This window comes from Maylandia zebra, linkage group LG6, assembly GCF_041146795.1.
Source record: "Maylandia zebra isolate NMK-2024a linkage group LG6, Mzebra_GT3a, whole genome shotgun sequence".
Lineage (NCBI taxonomy): Eukaryota > Metazoa > Chordata > Actinopteri > Cichliformes > Cichlidae > Maylandia > Maylandia zebra.
Window position 1 is genome coordinate 31,352,778 of NC_135172.1, and position 15,200 is coordinate 31,367,977.

Here is a 15,200-nt window from a genome sequence, read left to right on the forward strand (position 1 = left end):
TTTGTTGGATAAAGCATTAGAATATATCTTAGTTATAAGCATCAAAGTATCGCAAATAAAAATAATACTTTTAAGGAAAAAAAAAACACTGTTTAAGACTTTTTTGAAAGAATCTGTGGGAATCCTTGTGTTCCTTGTAACGTCATGAATCTAAATGCCGGTCTGAACGCCCATGTTAGGAAGTTGGCACCAATTTTTCATGTATAGTCTAAAAGCCCAAATCCATTGGTGGTTTCTTACCTCTCTGCCCTCCTTGAAGCCTTTATTGGCTTCATGAACAGCAGCTGCGACCTGTTGGTTTTTCAGCTGGCTCAGCTTGCTGTCCGGGTTTCTCAGCCGGGTCACCATGCGAGTTGCTGATGACTTCTTAGCACCGGGACCTGTCCCCTCACCGTTGGTGGAGTCTTTACCGTCCCCTGGTAATGCAATGTCCAATTCACTCAGATGCAGAGGGAGTGATACACAGCTCAGTAATAAACTCAGTAATATACAGTGTGGTGGGGATTAGTAAGACATAGTGAACAGCTTCTTCTGGGATCGTTTATCTTCTGAGGTAGTATAATGAGGTAGTATAATATAGCATCATTCAGTATAATGTAGTCACATAACGCTGTTTTGTCAGACCTGCATCATCAAGGCTCGCCAGGGATGACTGGGAGGACTTGTCAGCCAAGTCTGGGGGTTCAGGACACCTCGGAGGGACACCAGCTCCAGTACTGCTGTTACTGTTTTCCTCAATGGGGTGGGGAGGCTGGCTTAGGCTGGGGATGCCATCGCCACTGACAGGAACAGAATTTGATGGCGGGTTTTCTGCTGAACAGGCAAAATACAATAAATGTAAATTTAATCATATACAGAGCTGACAGGTTAATTAAGAGTAATGTGACTCAACTGTGCTATTCCGTGGGTAACAATCCGAGACACATTTCATGGATCGTTTAACCCAACAACACAAAAGTAAACAGCACATATTGTAAATTAGAAAAATGAATACCAAGCCTTTAAAAACTTGGTCAAAAAGTGAAGGGTTAATATATAGGTTTAAAAAAAATCTTTCCGTTTCAGTAAAGACAGGAACTTTCTTCTGACCATTCTGAAAAATGTTGGGGCTGTGGCTCCCTCTGCTGATAAGCCATGCCTAATGCATGCAGCACATAAACACTTCAGGTGTAGCGATTGGTCACTTGAAAGTTAAAGGCTACTAGTCCAGAGAAAGAAACGCTCAACAATGAGGCTTGTGCACACATGACATCAATGATGAAGATGAGTCAGTTTTCTGGAGAAGTATATGCACATCGTAACTGAGCTATCAACCCAACAAAAGCAATTAATAAACAGAGCAATGTCTAATCAAAGGCAGCAGTTGCAAACAAGCAATTACAAATAAGCAGCCAAAGAAAAGCTTTTTGAAGAACCAGACAATGTGAATGCTGCCTCTAGCTGTTAAAGGAGCGTTTCTAGTCGTGCTGATTGCAGAGACAATGCAATGTGATTGCGAATCAACACAACACAACCAGCTTCTTAGCTCTTTAAAGAAAGCAAGTGTGAGGAACTGAGTTAAAGCACGAAATGACTGGAACAGTTTCAAGACAAAAGCCAATATTCAAGAAGTAACTACACCACTGAACACAAAAGCCAGTAGACGGAATGAGAGCAACATGCAAAGAGGAACACCAAAGCACTGGGAATAAATGTTGGAATGAAAATGAGATTCATCACTCAGTCCCGTGAAGTTGCAAACTGTAGCAGGGAAGCAGATCTCCAAAAGCAGCTTAACGAGGGCAATTTCTCCCTTAAATATTATCTATCTACCTTCATTGCTGTTAGAGACCTCCATATGGGAACACGCCTCCGTCAGAGCCTCTGCGGTCGAGGCCGGAGGCTTCGGAGCCTCGGCGGCCACACTAGAGCTTGCAGTGACCGTTTGCGTTGGAGAAGAGGTTGCTGGAAGCAGGGATCCATCTGAGATGCTACTATTGCCTTCTTGGCCAGTGGGAGGAGCTTCACCGACTACAGATGAACAGCAGCAACATTGTAAATATGTTGATAATGCATTGGTTACTTGGAGACACTGGAGAGGGGAAGTGATGATTGGGCACGTTTGTGTATTGTCTTTCTTAGAGTACGTGCAATAAAAGTGCTATTGCTCTTTTTAAATGCCTCTTTATCACAGAGGGCAGCATAGTCCCAACAAGACGTTGATGTGAATAGGCATATGTCCTTTTGTGATTGCCAGCCTGTGGCTTGTCTTGAAATGCTCACAGCATTTTAATAGGTCAAACACGTGTGAAATTGATTCATCAATCAATAACTAATCACAGGATTGCAGTGATGTCGTTTGTTCAAGGCTCAAAAGCAGAATAAGACGGCTGCATACATGTTTTGTTTTCCTATGATTATTACTTTGTAGCATATATTTGGTCATATTTTTATGGGTTTTAAAAAAAATTAAGAAACATAATTACCTCCAGCTTTCGCACCATCCACTTTTTTCTTTGTAGCTTCTTCTTCTTTTGTCCGCTGCTCCCCCTCTTCCTTTGCCGCTTCCTTTATCTTGGCCTCCTGCTGTCCTTCATCCTTCAACTTGACATCTTCGTCTTCCTTCTCCACATCCACCTCTCTTTTCTCCTTCTCCATCTGCGCTTTCAGGGCCTCCTCAGCAGCCCGTCTCTTCACCTCTTCCAGCTCCTCCTCCTTCTTAGCCCGCAATCGTTCCAGGATCTCCTCTGGATAAAAGAGGAAGACGTAAAGTGAAATAAACGAAAGAAAAAGTCAAATTCAGGGCTGAGCCAAGAGAAGGTACAAGAAAATTTGAAGGACTGGGAAAAAAAAAAAAAAAAAAAAAGAGTTAAAACACATTTGCTCTTCGTATGTTTATGTTGGTGGTTGAGATGTTCTCAGTATATGATCATCTAAATGTCCGTAAGAAAACTGATGAAGACTTTTTTATTTAATTATTAGAGTAAATCAACAAGTAGTAGATGGATTGATAGAAATGATGACTGAAATAATAGCAATGATAATGAAAAATGAGCCATGTGAGTACATTATATGACAAGATTGGACTTTATTTTTAAACATAAACTAGGAGAAAAGAGAACTGCCTTTCAATGGATTCCTGATGTTATGAATGGTGGAAGCGTTAGACTGTTTATGATTTCGATAAGTAGCACGTACAATATCTATATAATCACTTGTGTTAAACTGGGAAGAATTTGCTGAGAAGCAGCCCAATAGAGCTAGATTCTAGTAAGGGTCAATTTTAGGTCAACTAGTCCAGTGCTGGCGCACACAGCAATAGTGACATTGCCGGGTAGGGCATGCTGGGTATTTAAAATCCTGGAAGGGTGCTTTAGAAACAGGAATCTTTGGTGGTCTGACGACAGGTGAATGTAAAACTGGTCAACGTAAAACCTCTCCCTGTGCTGCTGTAACTGAAATACAGCAAAAGTAATAAAAAAAAAAAACTGGATGGCACGACTATTGATTCATACATTGTCCTACTGCATCAATAGCCAGGGAGAATTCAAACAAAGCAGTAGAAAAACTGTTCAGGTGAGGCTGCCATCTCTCCAAAACACTACAATTCTGATAAAAAACAAGGGCTAAAATCCCAGTGCAGCAAGACAAAAGCAAAACAAAACATAAAAAACAGGTCAAGGGAAAAGAAACACCAAAAATGCAAATGACTGACATCTGTTTTTATTGCTGACGCTGACAAATCTATGTTTGCAGAGGTAGCTTGTAGGCTTTGATGGAAGATTTTGTGGCCAATTTGATATTTGTTTAGTACATCAACTCTTTGTGAACGCATGTGTGTCATCTTGCACATCATTATCTGCCATTTGTGTTTATTCTCATTTTACCCAAATTGGGAAATCTTGCTCCAAGCAGTCCAAACAGAAGACCATGCAAACACTGAGGAAATGCCTTTATTGACACACACAAAAAGGGAATTACAATATTCTTTTAACTCCATATTTTTGTTTCTTTTCTGTCCTAAAATTTCTTTTTTGTTTAAACAGAACTGCTTTGAAAATGCCAGAGCTGCTGACAAATGTCGTGTCTCCACCTCCCAACCAGATATGAAACTTGTAGAGGGGAGAAGACAAAGGTATGCCAATTCTGTACTGCGTATTATCACATTAAGACTTAAATATCTGTAATCCAAAACATAAGAGAGTTATGTAGCAATACATAAACTAGATTTAAATTTTAATTCAAACCCTCTGTTTACAAGGAGCAGCCAATCAGAGGAAAGTTGGCCTTAAAGTTAAAGGAGCTGAAGTGGCTGTTTTAAGGCAGAAGAAAACCCAGTGTAAAGAAAACAGAGAAAAGATCATTATGAACCATGACTAATGCAAGACTAATCTAGCATATATTTTCCAGTGTATTATTCTTACCAACTTCCACTGCAGAGCAAACAAAATGCTATAATAAATGAGCTGATATGTGGTCAAACGCTCTTAATTTTCAGACACACAAAACGCCCTGAAACAAACAAAAGACACTGGGAGATACTCTATAGGCAGAAAGAAAGGGATAAGGAGAGAGAGAAGCTCAAGTGCTGGACATGCTCCAGACTGGGACCAGCGTAACGTTACATAATAGCTGAGTTGATTCCTATGGCCAAGCCATCTATGACTGGGTGGCATTCATGAGTACTGGCGAGAACGCAGGCAGGAATGAGGAAAGAGAGGCAGGAAGAGAAAGGGGAAAAAATTACTTTGAGTTTAAAAGAGATCATTCTCCTTTCAAGCATGATTAAACTCAGCAACAGAGAGTATCTGAGACTGTCAGAGCCTATTTTATGAGGAGGAGAAAAAATGATAATCTCTTTACCATTTGCAGCAGTGAGGAAACATTTGTTGCTGCCACGGGCCTTGTTGGTTAGGTCCTCGGTGATGTCCATATGCGTGTGCACTTCGTCCCTTATTTCCTGAAGGGCTGCATACAGGTCAGCCTCCCAATACTCCTTATCCAAGCTATCTATCAGCTCAGCTAGCTGCACCTGAGAGAGATGTTCAGGGAGCATTCAGTAAATGATCACTCCACTTCATGAGCTCAAAGTTATGACAGGCTTACTGCCAAAAAAAAGAAAAGAAGAGGGAATGCCTGGAAGCATTTCATTAGAAAGAAGGTTTATAATAAAAGAGATGATCCAAAATGATTAAATGTGATTTGGTGAAGAGCCTACAACAGAGGCAACAAGAAAAGATGAGGCACATTACCTTGGTGCTGTAGTACCAGATGGCTTTGTCCTCCAGCTCACCATCCTCTTCACTGTAGGGGAGACATGGGAAATTAGATAAAAAAAGAAAGAATTAAGGGGAAGAAGGAAGAGTTGCTGGCAGACATGCTCTAAATAATACAGACTCTGCTGTCTGTATTCCTTTGTTGGACTTTATGTGATTTAATTTGGCTTGTGTTTTTCCTTGTCAGGAGATTTATTCTTTTCATTTTATTTTTCATATCGAACTGTACAAGGTCCCTGAAGAGTGTGGTTACGCTTCCATTTCCTCAGATCCATAAAACAGGCTGTGCAAAACATGCAAAGTGACATACAGCGTTTGCAGCGCGGCATGATATATTATGTCGCAAACGACCGCTGGTGGTGACCACAGTGTGAGTTGGCACACCCAACGCTGCGGCTCTATTGTAGCTCTGCATTTAGAAAGATAACTTGAGGACCTGACTGCAGCTTTGGCTCATTCAGACAAATGTAGCTATGATTGTGACGCTAGCTTTCACAGTAGAGGACGGAGGCTTTCTGTCATGGGCCACCTTATCTCGTCAGTGATGTTCAGAGTAATTATATAACTTTCAACATAAAATAAATAAATACCATCGCTGTCAAAACTTTACTAACTGTGTGAACTAAGCAAAAACATAATTGGCTGTGAAGTTTTTCGTAACTTTGAAGAGTGAAGACAACATGAGAGATTAAAACTAGCATCGAGCAGACCGACATCCTGAAAGGAGAATCAAAAGAGCAGAGATATGCATCGCCGCTTCCAGTCACACCTTTCAGAGTGCAAAGCAGGATGCAGTTTTAAGTTAAAGTGACATGCTTTGTATCCAGGCAACCACACGCACAGCCAATCATGTCCACCTAAGTCTTTGGAGAGAACTGTGATTTAAACCAAGGATTAGAATTTTTACCTGGATTCTGGAAATGATCTTTGCACAGTGGCCCTCTTGTTAGGTTGCACATGTCCCTGCCACTGTGGTTTGAATATTAAACTTAAGGTAGTAACACATTAATGGGTGTCAAGAAAAACTGCGAGGCGTAGCAGCTTAAGACTTAGTGGTACTGTCAGACTCACTTTATAAAATGAATGATCAGCAATAAATGCATAATCTTCAAAGTGTATGCTTGACTGACCAAAAAAATGAACAAAATGAGCCTTGTCAGAAATGATAAAGCCTATTTTTATCTTCTGTTTTGATTCAAATGAGTCTTTTTTTATTTATTTAAGTGAACTACATATAAATTCCTTAACAATAAGCAGGTACAGGTCTGACATGTCTATCAGAGGGACTGTTAGACATGTTTTTGGTTCTTATCTGCATTTACTGAACTCTTTAAATCTTTAAATTCTTTAAATTAAATCTCGTATACCTATATATAAAACTCGTATACCTATATATAAAATTCTGGAAGCCCATTTGATATACATTAGATTAGGGCTGTGTCATATTGTATTGCCTGTGGTAAAAAATAGTCTAAACTTTTTACATACATGATATAAAACTGTCACATCAAGATATCACCGATATAGATGCCCTGTGTTCACGCTCCCCCGTGCACACAACAAGGAGACAAACCCAGACGTGTTTGACAGCGAGCGCCTCGTGTCCACATCTGATGGCAACTGAATAAAAAGGGGGCCAACTTCATTATCCTCCAACAAAGCTTTGCAAAATTTGCAAATTAGAAACATCAAACTCAAGAAACACACCATCAAGTAGAACCAGGCTACAAAGGCACGCAAGAAGGAGATATTAGCAGCTGGTAATGAGGGACCCAAAAGTAAACAAATGACTCAACCAAGTGTTGCTGGAGCACTCACTAGTTGTGCTCCATGTGACAGCTGCTTTTCCACCGCGGTTACGCGGTGGAAAAGCAGCTGATTAAAGAGCTAGACACAAATTACAGCATCCCGAATAGAAAATATCCTTCACATTCAATGTTATTATGTGACAAAAACAATAGAGGCTGATGAAAACTTTAATTATTAAGTATTAAAAGGTATAAAACGCCACCTAAGCTACTTTTGCACTAACATTTGATTTCTGCTGTGTCACTGCCATTGCCATATAATGCTGCTGCTAGCATCATGTGGCAATAGCTTCACACTTTGAATTAGGTAGCAGTCATCAATGACAGAAGCTCATTGGAAAATACGTATAGAAAATACCCTCATTTTTTGGCCCTGATAAGTGCTGCTGAATGCAAGCTGCAATCACTGATTAAACACTGTTCAGTTTTTTTTCTATATTATCAGAAATTTCCTTGAAATACTGTGATGTACAAACACATATTAATGCATATTAATATTTGAGCTACAGTACATGTACTAGAGTATCACAGCTGGCTTAGGCCTCACAGGTCTCTTAGCAACAACTTTCTCAATAACAAGTGATTACAGAGATTACATGTTTTGTATGGAAATTTTGTACTTTAATATTTTTCCCCAAAGGCAGAGCCCATGTTTTTTTGCTTCAAGTACATCTTTGACATGATATGACGGTGCTTATCTGTTCATTTTAAATAAAAGGTTTATAAATTCTTTTGCTTTCTCTAAATCTTAAAAAACAAAACTGGAAATATCTTAATCTTTACATGACAATGGAACAACTTCACTTCACATGGACACTTGACTTCATTTTGCAGCAGCTACAGAGTTCCTGCCAAGGGAATGTGAAGCCTCAGGCCATGTAACAGTAGTGTCTATTCAGCATCCCTCCAGGCCATCTGTGCGCACAAAACTTTATTTCCCCCCATTGCACATACACAGCTTGTGCACTTCTTGTAAGTGAACAGAGCTTTTAAAAGGTAGTCCAAAGACTGGTTGCTCAGCACCTGCTGTTGGCTGATTTGATGATCAGGGTGGAGCAGAGGAAGCAAAAAAAGTGAAATGTAGCAATGACAAACCTCAGGCCACCTAAACTCCTAAATCTCCTTTTGTTTAGGTCATTCACGCTCCTTTATGATTTATGTTGCACACTGTCTGCTGCTGCTGATCCAGCGGGTGCACATACACACCATCTGTGGCTGCTCAATACTAATATCAGTTGCTAGCATATGGGACCAATACTGCTGATAGTAAGGTTATGTTAAAACTATAATGGAGATGTAGCCTGGTTTAATAAAAAGCCGGTCTATTCCAACATGCAGATATGTACTCATATGCATGAAACCAAGTTATGATACAGTAGGGCTGTTCGATATAACGATATATATTGGATGACGATATAAAAAACATCTATCGTTTCATTTTACGCTATCGTTTGTTACGTGGTGTCACAAAATAAACTGTTTACGGCAATATTTTTTCATTGTTCTGATGGTCACTGTAGTGGCTATATTAATTTCTTAAAGTTCTCTCTTTCTCTTATATTTAATATAACCACACTACGGACGGACAAGCGCATGTTTTTATGCTTTGTTGTTAGCAACAACGCGTTTCCGCTTGTTTATTTTCCACATAAAACTTTCACAATAAAGCTCAAAGATCCTGTTGAGACTTTTCAAAATAAACTGAATCACGTGAAAGAGTATGCAGAGTATTTACGGATGAGAAGCAAAAAAGAGCCGTCAGGTGCTAAAAAATAAACCTTAAACTCAAACGTTAGAACAGGCTTTTCCCCGCAGCACGCCGTGTAATAAATACTCACAAAGAAGGCCGTTACAACTTATGACTAAAAATGTATTGTTTCATGCACGGTTAAAACACTCGACTCCAGGTACACGACGCCCAGCTGGAAACTGACTATGCTTGGCTGTGCTTTTTGGATGTTTCAACCTGAATGTTAATATCAAAGGCATTTGACCAGTACTCATAACCGTGACACTGATCTGGGCTGAACTGAGTGGGAACAAAGCCTGGTTGTAACCTGAAGACCTTTTTAAAATTTCCAGATTATTTCCAGGTTCAGACATGTTATTTGCTGTTAACTCTGTCTGAAAAAGGTTACATGTTTTATTACTGATAAAGCACATATGTTTGTCCTCATATTAGCTCAGAGCTCTTGAAAAAGACAAACAAAGAATTTCAATCGTGTCACGTTTGGTGGGTCATTAGTGAACTTTCCAGTAGGGCTGGGCCATACCATACCGTTCATGGTAATAATGTTGGGCAACGATAAGAAAATGAAATACTGCCATAGAATATGGGTAAAACGCGCATGCACAGTGCCTTTGTTTACATCTGCGCGAACGCAGATCGTTGAATGAAACAGATGAACCAGAACTGGTTTGTAAAAATGCTGCAACCTCAGTGGTGTGGAACTGGTTTAGCTTTCCTCCGTCAGATACACAACAAAGCACTATTTTTGGTAGAGCATGCTGGTGGGCCGTCGTTATTACCGTGTTTTTTGGAAAATGCGGCACACTTAAAATCAATTCTTTGATTTTTCTGAAAACCGACAGTGCCCCTTATAATCCCGTGTGCCTTATGTGTCTTAGGTCATATCGCCCTGCTTAACTTTCCAGTACCGGTAATCTAGATAATCTACTAATGTATTCGCCACCCTTTCATATGGCAATCAGTGTTATCATGGCTGCTTTAATCGCAGTTGGGAAAAGTTGCTAATCTACTTTGCCTGTAGTTGCTACAAGTTTCTTTGACATTTTATGCTCTCTGGTTGACGTGTTCCTGCTTACTTCTTCCTCTGTGGCTCCTTAAGGGCACCTGAGCATCATTGTTTTGACACAGGTGCTGCCTGTGGGCAAGTAATCAACAGTTATGTTAATGCTAGCCAACTTAGCCACCTAACATGCCAGTATGTCCTATTGATATGAAGACATTGCCATAAAAATAAAAATTACCTATTAGATCCTCGGTTTCGTGGATGCCAGAAGTGCATGAAAACTCTTGTGTTCTGTCTTGCAGCCGACCACAGAAGATGTAATGTGCTCTACCAAGTCATTAAAAAATGGGGCCTAAGAGGAAGCGCCTTGTTTCTGTGTGTGAGTTGTGCTAAACTAGATGCAAAGTGAGGCACTGTGCAAATGCAGCACATAATCACATAGATAACTCACTGAAGAAAACACTGGACTGCAATACGAGCCATTTCAAAAGCAGGGTCTTCTGTAGGAAAGACTAACCTCTTTTGATCTGACTTTTTGTAGTTTTAGTTTCTACAATGATTTTGCAAAGACACAAAAGAAAGTTATAGCACCCTTAACCAAAGGGGAAAAGGGTAAAAAGCATTATATGAGCACTTCAATTTATTGCACATGACATTTATAAAAAAAAAAAAAAAAGTTATAGAGAAGCTTCTGGTATTTCATTGCTCAGACTGTCCTGCAATTATAAATTTAGATTATAAAGTTTTCATTGATTCAAAGAAAATGTCCGTGTACTTTGGTTTAGTACTGATTGCAATGAGCGGTGGGGGTATTTCTCAATTGGAAAAGCTGTAAAACTTAGAGAGTTAAAAGTTCAAAATCTATGCACTTCTTCACATTTTCTAAAGCTGTCCACTGGACCGCATTGGAGTCTTTGCTGGGCCGATTAGGGCCCCCGGGCCTTATGTTTGACACCCCGATCTAGAGTTTGTGAATGATTCTGTGGTTATGCTATACTCTCAGTCATGCTCAGGAATAAACTTGTGACAATATTCTGTTTTTAAATCAGCCGAGTTAAGTGCATGTTGAATATAGTGCAGGTCTTTTTTTTTTTAAAGATTAACACCTACAGGCTGGAACAAAGATGATGTCAATCACTGATGCCAATCTGTTCATAAGTGGCTGTGATTAACCAAACAGACCCCAAAACACGACATAGTAGTTAGAGTACATATCGTACTAAGAAGAAAAACTGTACAGAAAGCACATTAAGGGATTAATGGGCATATTGTGCTTCCCTGTGATGTTCTTTATAAGTCTATGTGCATATGGTTTGTGACACTCATCAACACTCCCACTTTGATACGACACCAAGTTGGAGACTCTGCCTTAGAGTGGATTAAAGTGCTTTAAAGAACACTAGTCGAACAAACAAATGCTCTTTCGTTGAGATAAACCACAAACGTCTGGCACCTGTGTCTTTGTTTTGTATTAGTAGTTTACAGTATGATTCATATCTCAGGTTTTGAGCCACGGTTTCAGCTCAGATCAGTTTTTTGAGAGGTTTATTAAAAAAAAGAAAATGTTAAAAAGGTATTTTATGGAAAGCCTGATTATTAGGTCATTATTGGACCATGAAAAAAATTAATAAACTCTATTACTCTGATGTTTTTTCTGAAAAATTACCGATTTCACCAGAACAGCACGCTTTGACTAAGCGATAGAGTTTGCTTGACTCTAGATAGGTATTACAGTATAAGAAAATGGAAATCGTGATTTCGGTCTCAGTTTCGCAATGTATGAACCCCCCTCAGAAGAAATGTCAAACTGTGTCAAAACTGCTGTGTCTTTTGGAAACTTTGAGAAATAACTAAAGAAATAAATCTCATATTATCAACGTACATCAGCTTACAAAATGAAGCCACGTGTCACTGTTCAGTCCTGTGCAACAGCATAACATGAAACAATGTGAACTTACACGATAACGCGGCGATTCAAAAACCAGTATTTACGGTGGTGTCGGTCGTAGCCAATCGGTAGTTGACGAATAAATGGTCTGCTCTTCTGCACTTCTGGGATGCTGTCCGCCACACCGGGTACCTTGTGTGCCACACACACCTCGCACTGCCACTCGTCCTCTGGTACTTCCTGCAGTGGCGGCTTGACACACTCCAGATGGTATACAGCTGAACATGTCTCACAGCACAGCAGGTCACCAAGGCGATGGCACACCCTGCAGTGGTCGTCGTACGCTACCACCCCCTCTGACATAAGCTCCTCTCGGGCAATGTTGGTTGCCAGGAACTGGTCCACCAAAAACTGAAGAACTTTAATTTTGCTATCCAATGGTCCGTAAGGGTAATCCTCATTTTCCTGGAAAGGTAAAATGTGCCGGTACTCTGGGTCACTCTCACAGTACGCCCGCACCACCTCCGGCCAAGTCATACCATCCACAAAATACAGAGTGGAGTTAACGGAGTCCTTCACGTCAGTGGGACCAAATGTGGTGTTAGAAGTGTCCTCTTCTCTGAGAATAGCTTTGAGCAAGGAGACGTGGGTCTCTGCCAACAGCGTGCATTGCTCTTGGCTGGCCAAAGCTGCACAGAAATCCTCAAAACGGAACGGAGAGAGCCGTAAAACTGTGCCAAAGTTGCGGAGCACCTCGTAGACGGCAGACACGTTGAGGAGCTGTGAGGTAGGAACAAGGAGGTCCTCAGAGGACTTGGGAAGCTCCAAGGAAGGAATGTCCTTTGCCTCATGAATAGGTGACCGTGGTTGCAGTGTCCGAGTCTTTTTCCGGCCTATGCAAGAAAAAAAAGGGGAAAAAAGTCAGGAGAGATGAGAGATGTGGTGAAAAAGCCAAAATCACAAAAAAAACATTACAAACACGACACCAAACTGTAACGAGCTACACTGTATGCAGTTTACCGTTAGTCATTACATCCTTATACCTTAATGTAGCAACACCCTTAAGGTCTTATTGACTTTGCTCTGTAATTTTGCAAGAATAAACTGTCTGCAGTAACACAGCCACAGAGAGATGCCCTTGGCAAACCCAGAGCAATCTGTGGAGATTCCTTCTTATAATTTCCGCTACAGGAGAACCCACAAGAAGCATCTTTTAAGTGCTATGAGTGCAACTGGCGAGCTCCAAGCCCAATAATCTCCTCTAATAAAAAAAACGGATGCAATAACACAACAGTAATAGAACTTTGCACCCTCCCCTTACAAATAGAAACAGGAGATGTGAGGAATTTTGAGGAATCACAAGCTAGTATGGATGTGAGCTGGGCTATTTGTAACCAAGTGTGAAGAGCTGGGGAAGTGATCTTAAAGGCTGACAAAAATATCCTTGTCTTAGGATAAACACACTAAATGCTCCAAGTTGATTTATAAGCCTGCTTTTGTTACTGTTGAGGAAATGTGTGCAGGTGTTGCAGCATAAGCTGCATGTACTAAACCTGGGTATTCATTCTGGACAATCTCTGCCTACAGACCCATCTGAAAGAATAACTAAATAAACATGACACTGTGTAAAATGTAAGAAAAAGCAGGATGTAGGATTTAAACATATTTTTAAAAATCTATATTTGTTTGAATGTAGCACTAATACAAAAATATATAGCTGACAATGTGTATTTCTTCTTTATCATTTTAAAAATATACTCGTTTAAAATTTTAAGCCTGCATTTCAACAAAGTCGGCACACGGGACCGTTTCTCAAAGGATTGTATCACCTCTTCTTTTAACGGCATGTGGTGAGTGTTTGGGGAACTGGGGAGACAGACTGTTGTAGTTTTGGAAGCCAAATACTTTTCCACTTTGCTGCATATACATAAGAGTTAAGCTGTTCCTTTGTTGCTTTTTTCATCTCATAAAGCTCCTCTTATTTGGTGACAGACCCAGACTGTAGGCAGGTTTTTCAGCACTGCCTTCTAGTAATAGATAGATAGATAGATAGATAGATAGATGACAGACAAAGGCACAGAAGGATGGTTGGATGGATGGATGAACATTTGCATTGCGCACTAATAACAAACTTGATAATTCCCCAATTCTTTAGTCATGATTTCCTATGAAGAAATTCAGATTTTGACAGATCAAACCCGTTTTCCACTTCACCTCACTCTTAAATGACTTCAGGTCAGGATCTTGTTATTGAGGGTTGGTTTTTTTTCCTTCTTTACATAGTAGAGTTTTAACTTTTGGGCTCCAGTGACAAACTATGTTCAAGATCACACTGATGTTCACAAGTGTTTCTGAGACCATTCAATCATTTCTACACTAAAATCATCTCTTTTTTTGGTTTCTTTAAAAATGCATTTCGCCGTCATGGCCACTCCTATTGCTTTTTGGCCTCATCCACGGCATACAGAGATTTCACCAGATTCCTCGAGTATTTGAATTTAATTATGCACAAATTCTTTACTATTTTGTCCATACAGTCTTGCAGAGTGCTCAAACCCTCCCTATATTTGATCAAGACTCAGTCTCCTGGGGATGCTTTATAGCCACCCATGTTACAAACATTAACATCATTAGTTGTGAGATGTTCTACAAACTCCTTTTTCCTCCAGGCATTTTCCAGTCTTTCTTTGCCCCAACTTCCGCCTTTCAAACATGTGATTAAAAAGTATGATATGATTTTTTAAGACTATTTTTTATATGTAGGCTTTAAATTATTTGTAAGTCATTGTTTTTATCCCACTGGATGTATTAAATATGTATAATCAGTGTAGTATTACTTTAAGTACACTGTTTTTATAACATTTACATTACATGAATACACAATAGTGCGTGCAGATCTCACAGGCTCTTAAGTTTGACATGAGGTTTTCTTTCAAAACCCAAATAAATAACTCGATTATCAGCATTGCCTGTCATACTGTACAATTGGTGTAAGTGTGCTAGTCACTTTTTAGCAGCTGTATGTATGGTTGGCCTGATATTGTACTGTGGTTTAGAGGTGATGGGTAAACAGAGACTACAGCAATAAAACAATTAAATGGTCCAATAACGGCAGGCAGGAGGTTTAACTGAGCATCAAACACAGGGATTGAGTCCACAAATGGTGGACTGGCATATGCAATGTGTTTGAATTTACAATATGTGTCAGCCAGTGGACTGAATGATGCTTGTCTGTTGCTATTAGTCCTTCGAAAGCACATTCAGGGTAGGGACACAATGCTGCCATGTTCACACATCTATAGCAAAAGTAAACAGATTAATAGAAAGTCGAAAATTATGGGTGTATCCTTTGAAAAATGAATCCTGACCACTGCAGACAAAAGTGGAAAAAATATTTATATGTAAAAGAATAAAATCCAAATTCTATTATTTCTTTTCAGAGATCTGCATAAGCACAAGCTTGTGCTGTTGGACATACTAGAATGCACTCCTGAGT

At 39.8% G+C, this 15,200-nt stretch overlaps 1 protein-coding gene across 6 annotated transcripts in view; it reads right to left on the reverse strand.

Moving 5' to 3' along the window:
- The window catches only part of LOC101465587 (nucleosome-remodeling factor subunit BPTF), a 56,655-nt gene that overhangs the window by 39,755 nt on the left and 1,700 nt on the right, over positions 1-15,200 (reverse strand). For 3 of the 6 annotated variants that reach the window (XM_004539214.3, XM_004539212.3, XM_004539215.4), the window contains exons 2-8: positions 11,775-12,597; positions 5,232-5,283; positions 4,843-5,011; positions 2,466-2,726; positions 1,813-2,010; positions 625-813; positions 241-416 (exon numbers count right to left, since the gene is read on the reverse strand). In XM_004539214.3, coding sequence (XP_004539271.1) covers positions 241-416; positions 625-813; positions 1,813-2,010; positions 2,466-2,726; positions 4,843-5,011; positions 5,232-5,283; positions 11,775-12,597 — 1,868 coding nt within the window. The remainder of the gene's footprint in view (positions 1-240; positions 417-624; positions 814-1,812; positions 2,011-2,465; positions 2,727-4,842; positions 5,012-5,231; positions 5,284-11,774; positions 12,598-15,200) is intronic. The other 3 variants (XM_004539213.3, XM_004539217.3, XM_004539216.3) reach the window with 3 other exon arrangements.